At 45.4% G+C, this 7653-nt stretch overlaps 1 protein-coding gene across 2 annotated transcripts in view; it reads left to right on the top strand.

The window, feature by feature from the left end:
- The first annotated feature begins 1741 nt into the window (after positions 1-1741).
- ANO9 (anoctamin 9) overlaps positions 1742-7653 on the top strand; it is a 56475-nt gene continuing 50563 nt past the window's right edge. The window contains exon 1 of one of the 2 annotated variants that reach the window (XM_060770062.2): positions 1742-1811. Coding sequence is in view for 1 of the 2 variants with exons in the window: in XM_060770071.2 (XP_060626054.1) it covers positions 1806-1811 (6 nt within the window). In the remaining variant the exon portion in view is untranslated. The remainder of the gene's footprint in view (positions 1812-7653) is intronic. The other variant, XM_060770071.2, reaches the window with a different exon arrangement.

Below are 7653 nucleotides of genomic sequence, written 5' to 3'. Positions count from 1 at the left end.
TCAATTTGAGAAAGCTGAGATCAGCTCCAAGAGTTATGACACCCCAACTTGGCATCCAAATTTTGAATTACAAAGATCGCTACTGCTTGTCATGCTAAAAGCCTTACCTTACCTGCAGGGAAGTTCTAACATGCTTGGAACATTTTCCTAGTAGTTAGGAGCCCCATGACAAGCTCAAAGAGGGGTCACTCCTCCATCTGAGAACCACATTTGAACAATGAATATGGCTGGCCTCATTGGGACCTAGCAAAACTGAGAGACAATTCTATTTTTTATAGTGTTGAGGTAAGAGCAAAAGACAGAATGGGAAGTACATATAGTCTTTTTAATTGTCTTTATCTTTTTTCTTATGTATTTGCTTGATGATACTGCCTTGTTCCTGATTATCCGTGCCAACTGTTCTGCCAACTGTACTGAAATCCCAAGGATTTCGAGCAAGGAAGATTTGACCTGAGACCTGAGTGTTCCCTTCCTAGTTTGGCCTCACAATACCCTGGAAGCCCTCGCGGCCTTGGCCCAATCTCTCCCCCCCCCCCCCCCGCTCTAAAAGCAGCCTTGGCCAGCATTACCCAGAGATTGGATAAAGTCAAAATCTCCCCTTATTTAGGGTCTGTGGGAATAGATGGGCTCTGAAAAGGAAGCGGCTGCAACAGTACACACTGCCTGTCTTGTGTTTTCTGGGCTCAGGTGGCCAGGCCCCTACACCCACTTGCCCTTTGTGTCATGGCGGTCTCCTCTCTGCCCCTGATCATGGAGCAACAAGATGCTTTGGGGGGGGGTGTGTGATAGGAGAGGAGTTCCTCCTCTCCACAGGCCCGTAGCCAGGATTTCGTTTGGGGGTTGGGAGGGGCTGAGTTTCGGGGGGGGGCTGAGTCTGAGTGAAAGAGGGTCTACCCTAGCAAACCTTTTGTATCATTATCCCAATACCCCCATGCATATGGGATATATTGAGTATGGTGATCAGATCATGATATGAATAAACATAACAGTTTAAATAATGCACCAGTAAGGCCTTTTCGCAAACCACCTGTCCCTTGGTACACCTTTCTTGGTGGTGCTCCCCCCCTCCCGCCCCGCCATTGGCGCAGTGGGTTAAACCCTTGTGCTGGTAGGACTGAAGACTGACAGATTGCAAGTTCGAATCTGGGCTGAAAACCTACAGGTTGCAGGTTCGAATCTGGGGAGAGTGCGGTTGAGCTCCCTCTGTCAGCTCCAGCCGGGGACATGAGAGAAGCCTCCCACAGGGATGGTAAAGCATCAATAAACATCCGGGCGTCCCCTGGGCAACGTCCTTGCAGACGGCCAATTCTCTCACACCAGAAGCGACTTGCAGTTTCTCAAGTCGCTCCTGACACGGAAAAACCCCCCAAAACAAAACCAAAAACCTTTCTTGGTAACACAAAAGCGGTGGGACAGTTAGAGTGGGCACTGAGCAGGCAAGGCAGCCCCCCACCCCACCCCAGGCTTGCTTCTTCCAGCTGGAGGAAGAAGCAAGGCAGCGTGAGGGCGCCTGCTTCCCCCGCCTGGATCTGCAGGTGAAGGGCGAGGGGCGCCTCCCTCCGGCCTCCCTGGCGAAGGCGGCCCTGCAAAGGAGGGCATCGCGGCGGCGCCTCGACGCGGAAGTCCTCCCTCCGCCACCTGCCCGGGAGCTCCCTCCGGAACTTCTTGACTTCGGGGGCTTCCTCGGGGCTGGACTCCCTGGGAGGATCCCTGGAGGGAGGGAGGGAGGGAGGGACGGGGAGGAGGAGGAGGAGGCAGGAGTCTTGTCGCCCCAAGGAGACACAGAGAGAGAGACTGGTGCCGCCATGCAGGTAAGCAGGAGGAGGAAGGGAGGAGGCAGCCCTGGGCACCTGCGCTCCCTGGGAGGCCCCCGGACCCCTCCCTTCTCCCTCTCCTCTCTGGAATCACGGCAGTTTGCGCCCACTGGGATCCCACTCCGCGCTCTGGGATCCTCGAAAGTGCCCTTGTTACTTGTACGAGACCTTTCTCTTTCTCCGCCTCAGAGGGCTGGCTCTCCAAACACGGAGGATTCCACAGCTTTCAGCCATGGCGACGAAAGCGGTGTCAAACTGCGTTAATCCGACGGTGTAGGCGTTTGGGTGCCCGGGGCAACGGGACGGTGTCAGGCAACAAGTGTCTTGAACTTTGTTGAACGCTCAGCGCGGCGGGAAAAAAGGGAAGCGGGTCCGGCACAGAGTCTCTTGTCTCTGCCTTCTGGCAACCCCGAAGCGAGGCTGCCAGGCAGGGGTGCTCTTGGCAGCCTGGCTCAGAGGGCATTGATGTTACTTCCTCGTCGCTTGAGAGTGTGTGCCTTTTGTTGCCTTCTGCCTTCCAGGCATTTCCAATGTATGGCGCGTTTTTCCTGGGAAGCTTTGTTGAGCGGGTTTGCCTTGATTTCATTTCATTTATTTATTTAAAACATGTATATTCTGCCCTTCTCACCCCCGCAGGGGACTCAGGGCGGAGCACAACATATATACCGCAAACATTCAAAGCCGGGACATATAACTATACATATATACAGGCATGTAGCGGGGGGGGGGGGGGGGGGGGCGGGGGCTCGAGGGGCTTCAGCCCCCCCTCCCGAAATTCTCATGGTGGTTCGTGAAAAGGCATTACTAGTGCATTATTTAGACTGATATGTTTATTCATATCATGATCTGATCACCATACTCAATATATCCCATATGCATGGGGATATTGGGGTAATGATACAAAAGGTTTGCTAGCGTAGACCCTCTTTCACTCAGACTCAGCCCCCCCCCCCCCCGAATCGAAATCCTGGTTACGGGCCTGCATATATACAAACATTAAAATCACTTATATCCATATTAAAAGTTGCTTAAAACCATCTCAGGACACCATTTTGCCTTCTTGCACTGCCCCAAAGGCATGGTCCCACAGCCAGGTCCTCACCATCCTTCTGAAGGACAGGAGGGAGGGGGCTGATCTAATATTGCCAGGAAGGGAGTTCCATAACCAGGGGGCAATCACCGAGAAGGCCCTGTCTCTCGTCCCCGCCAAACATGCCTGTGATGGTGCGGGACCAAGAGCAGGGCCTACCCAGAAGATCTTAGCTTCTGCGGTGGTTCATAAAGGGAGATTGCCTTCCTCTGAGAATGCGAAAGGCTGCCTTGCCCAAGGGCACCCAGTGGGTTTCGATGGCTGAGTCGGGGTCAGAACCTGGTCTCCAAAGTCTGAGTCCCAGACAAACTATTACTACACCGTACTGGCTCTAGAATCCACAGATTTTGTATTCACAGATGCAACCATTCACTGCTTGAATGAATATATATATGTACACACAAACACACACACACACATATATATTCTCAAAAAAACAAAACAAAAACAAACCTTTATTTTGCCATTTTGTACCAGAGACACCATTTGATTATGTCTTTGTATAGAATCATAAAATCAGAGAGTTGGAAGAGACCTTCTGGGCCATCCAGTCCAACCCCCTGGGACTTCATCATACAAGGGACTTTATCATACGCAAGTTTTGGGATCCATACAGGTCCTGGAACCAAACCCAAACAGATACCAAAGGCCCACAATATTTACATTCAATACACTTGGAAGACTGTGAAATCTAGTTATATCAGTTTCTACTCTCTTGCAGGGTAACGAGAGAAGCTTCCCACAAGGATGATAAAATATCAAAACATCAGGGCGTCCCCTGGGCAACATCCTTGCAGATGGCCAATTCTCTCACACCAGAAGCGACTTACAGTTTCTCAAGTCGCTTCTGACACAACAAAAAGAAGTTTCTACTGTTTTAAAAGCCTTAGGGGGATTAAGTAAGCCCCCCAGTTAATTCAGAAGGACAGACTTCGAGGTGTCATTGCTGCAATCTTATCTCAAAGCCTGTCTTCCTGAATTCAGCAGGGACTTAAATTTTCAGCAGACCAGTGGTTCCCAACCTTTTGACCAGGGATCACTTGACTAGGGACCACTCTCCAACATTAGTACCAAAGAGGTTACAAATCAGTTTTTGGTCAACTTTAGATTCGGTTTAGGGTGCTGATTCAGAAAATTGCATTGGCTAGACCATGTCAGCTCTAGTATCTAATAAAGAACATATTCCACTGTCAGTGACAGGAAAGGAGAGGCAGGCAGTGCAAAAGGAGCAGAAATAAAATAAATAAAGAGGAAGGAGGCTCGCAGACCAGATTTTCATCCTCATGGCCCACTGGTGGTCCACTGCCCACAGGTTAAGAACCACTGCAGTAGACAGATCAAAGACGTATTTCACGGGTCTTCTAAGACTTCCCATATATTTGGTTGCTTTGTGTTTTCCATCCATCCATCCATCCATCCATCCATCATAGCCTTGGTGACCCCAAGGCTATGATGGTGTCTTCTTAACAAGTGTTTATCAGAAGTTTGTCATTGTCATTCTGTGACAAACTACACAATTACACAACATAACGAGGGGATTATTCCCCCTGTTTCAGAAAGACTAGCACATATCCTGATTTTGGGAGGATTTTAAAAAATGTTTTGTCAAGAAAAAATATTTTTAGCTGCTATGGCTGGCTGGAGTGGGACGGGGTGGTGTGGGGTTGTGGGCACACTTGGAGGACAGCTCACATTTACCATAGAGGTTTTTGGCTCTATGCACACAGCACACAGAGAACAATGTAGCCCAGGCAAGTTATCATTCTTAATTTTTGGCGCGGACAATGCCCGTGCGTTGGATATCGCATTGTAAGTACGAATCTAATGCATTTGATCCAACATAGGATGAGTTACAAAAATTTTGCACAACCCTAATGTTTACTCAGGAAAATTTATTCTAGCACCTTTGGTGATACTTTACTCCCATGTAAAGGGCTATCATAATTGCAGTATACATTGTGGCGAGATCCAACAGTATGTACACATTTCATTATCTTATTTTGTATTAGTTTCATTGTTTAAAAACCTTGAACCGATTAAAATTACAGTTTCGGGGAAGTTGGCAGTTGAAAAAAGCATGCTAAATGTGCTTACCTCCTTGTGCAAGCAGTTTCCCAAGAGTTGTATGTCTTTTCAGGGTAGTGGCACATAGTTGGCAGAACATGGCAAGGGATGAAACTGAAGCTGATTGGCACTCCCTTATTACCAGTTAGCTGGTCTCTTGTTTATTGATTTGAAAATATAGGCCTTCCACTTTCACAAGGGTGAGGAACACAGGACTGCTTCAAAAGTGAGAAAACTCTGATTTTAAAAATCCTTTTTTTTTAACCTGAGGGAAGATCTCTGGAGTCTCTGGGGCTACTGAGAGAGGGATTCCCACATGATATGGAGGACTATACAGTTCTCACCCCAGTTGTGTTGGATCACAATGTGGGGTGGGGGGTGACCTCAAGTCACTAGGCTCCTTTCTCTTAGACTTCTCCTTGAGAAGCATACAGGAACATTCTCATCTCCACTTCCTCAGTGGAATGAGTAAATGGTTTGAATCAGAATAAGAGACAAGATAAGAACAAGAATTGATCAGCTTGGAACAAGTCCAGACATTTCCTTATAACTATGTAGACAAAACATATCTGGGGAAAATCTGCTGTGTTATTGACTTGGTGGAAGATCTACAGTATTTATTACCTCTGTTGTGTAACAGAGTTTTACTTCTCTTGAAGTGAGAGAGTGGAAGATAACTCTGAAGCAGGGTACATCTGCTCTTAAAAGGGAAGCAGATTATTGATTGAAACAAAATGTAGAAATTTTTACTTTGTTGTTGTTGTGTGCCCTCAAGTTGTTTCTGACTTATGGTGACCCTGAGATGAATCTATCATTGAGGTTTCTTAAGTTAAAAGTGTGTGATTTCCCAAGGTCATCCAGTGGGTTTTAATGGCTGAGTAGGGATTAAAACTTTGTTATTTGTAGTGATCGTCCAATGCTCAAACCATTATGCCACACTGTCTACTTATAATGCTAAGATGAACTGTGCTATATGACAGAAATAAGTAAAATAAATCACTTGACTCCCTATATGGTTTCATTATCATTGTTGTTGTGTGCCATCAATTTGTTTCTGGCATATGATGACCCTGGGACTGTGTTTTCTTGGTGAGATTAGCTCAGAGGATTGTCTCTGCTTTCCTTTGAGGTTGAGAGAGCGGGATCTGCCCATGGGCTCTCAAGGCAATTCAGTGAATGAGTCACAGTCCAGTGCTCAAACCGCTACACCATGCTGGCTTTCATATTTTCACAATTCAGTGCAATTATGCACTGATAACAGGAATGTTATTTGCTTTAAGATTCTTACTATGTTTTGTTTTGTTTTTTTGGTAGATTGTCAGAAACTCATTACTGTTGCTCACATGCTGAGGCGGGAAAGTTTATTAGTTTGTTTTGTTTTTGCAGTTGTTATTTGGTTATGTTTTTCAAAAGCTAAAACCTTATCTTGAAAAGAAGGAACGGTATTATCAAACCTCTGTTAATTAAAAGTCAACATTTCCATTTATTTTAAATTAGTACATTAAACACTTACTAGAATAAAACCTGCCATCCCGTCCCTGGTTATTTCCTTCCCTCCCTCATTATTTATTGTGAGCTTGGGAAAGAAGAAAACATCAGCATGAATTTATTTTAATCCTATTTCTCACACTCATAGGAAATCAAAGAGTAAGGTTAAAAGAATCAAAGACATACACCAAAATTATTCAGGAAACAAAAGATAAATCTATAAAATAGAAGCTAAGTTGGTCCAACCCATTTGCCAATATCCTACAATAATATCAAAAGCTGCAGCAAGATAAGACTGCTAGTTTTCAGATTAAATCCATTTTAAAATCATAATGAAATTTTGTTCTATAATAATCAAAACATGAAATAATATCCCTATTTCCATTTTCATACACCAGAGGCTTGAAATTAATAATTAGGTGCACAGTCATGCATGTATGACATCTTAACTGGATGTATATAGTTTCAGTTCTATTCCACTAATCTCACTAAGGGCCCTTCCACACTGTCATATAGCCCAGACTATCAAGGCACAATATGTGCTTTGAACTAGGTTATCGGGGTCCACGCTGCCATATAATCCAGTTCAATGTGGATTTTATACAGCTGTATGGAAGCAACCTTAAAAGACTTCTCTTTTAAATACTTTCAAATTGAGCATATGTGTCTAAAGGGGAGAGGAATGATGAACTATTCCCCAACATCTATTTTCTTAAAATTAATTACAGAGACTACAAAATAGCCCTGATTTAATGAACTATTTTTTTTTTGGTCAGCCCACCTCTGAATGACCCATATCCTTTCTCTTTGCTGCTTGATCTCTCTGTCCTCTCTGTATTGTTGTTGCTTTTTTCCACCTCTTGTAAACAAGAATGGGCAATTGTGCAGAGAAGAATCCTTTTTCCACCCTGTAACCACTGGGGAGGCCACATCAGTGCATTTTGGTGCTCTCAAAGTGATGTGACATCACATCCCGCTATCACTTTGGCCAATTAGCAACTGAGTTTTTAAATTTCTGTGGAGATTTGGCAGCTCAGGGGAAGCATGGCACTGCAATTTGGCCAGATTTTGTTTGGGTGGGTTGACAGCAAAAGAAAAATCACGAGAAAATTGGCCAGCCCCCCTCCCCCCCACCCTGCATCTGTGGAAGAGGAAGACTTAGGGATTCCCAAAGGATATATAAGGCTTGTAGGTCAC

The sequence above is a fragment of the Anolis sagrei genome, chromosome 1 (assembly GCF_037176765.1).
Source record: "Anolis sagrei isolate rAnoSag1 chromosome 1, rAnoSag1.mat, whole genome shotgun sequence".
In the NCBI taxonomy this organism is placed as follows: domain Eukaryota; kingdom Metazoa; phylum Chordata; class Lepidosauria; order Squamata; family Dactyloidae; genus Anolis; species Anolis sagrei.
This window is presented reverse-complemented; position numbering and strand designations above follow the sequence as displayed.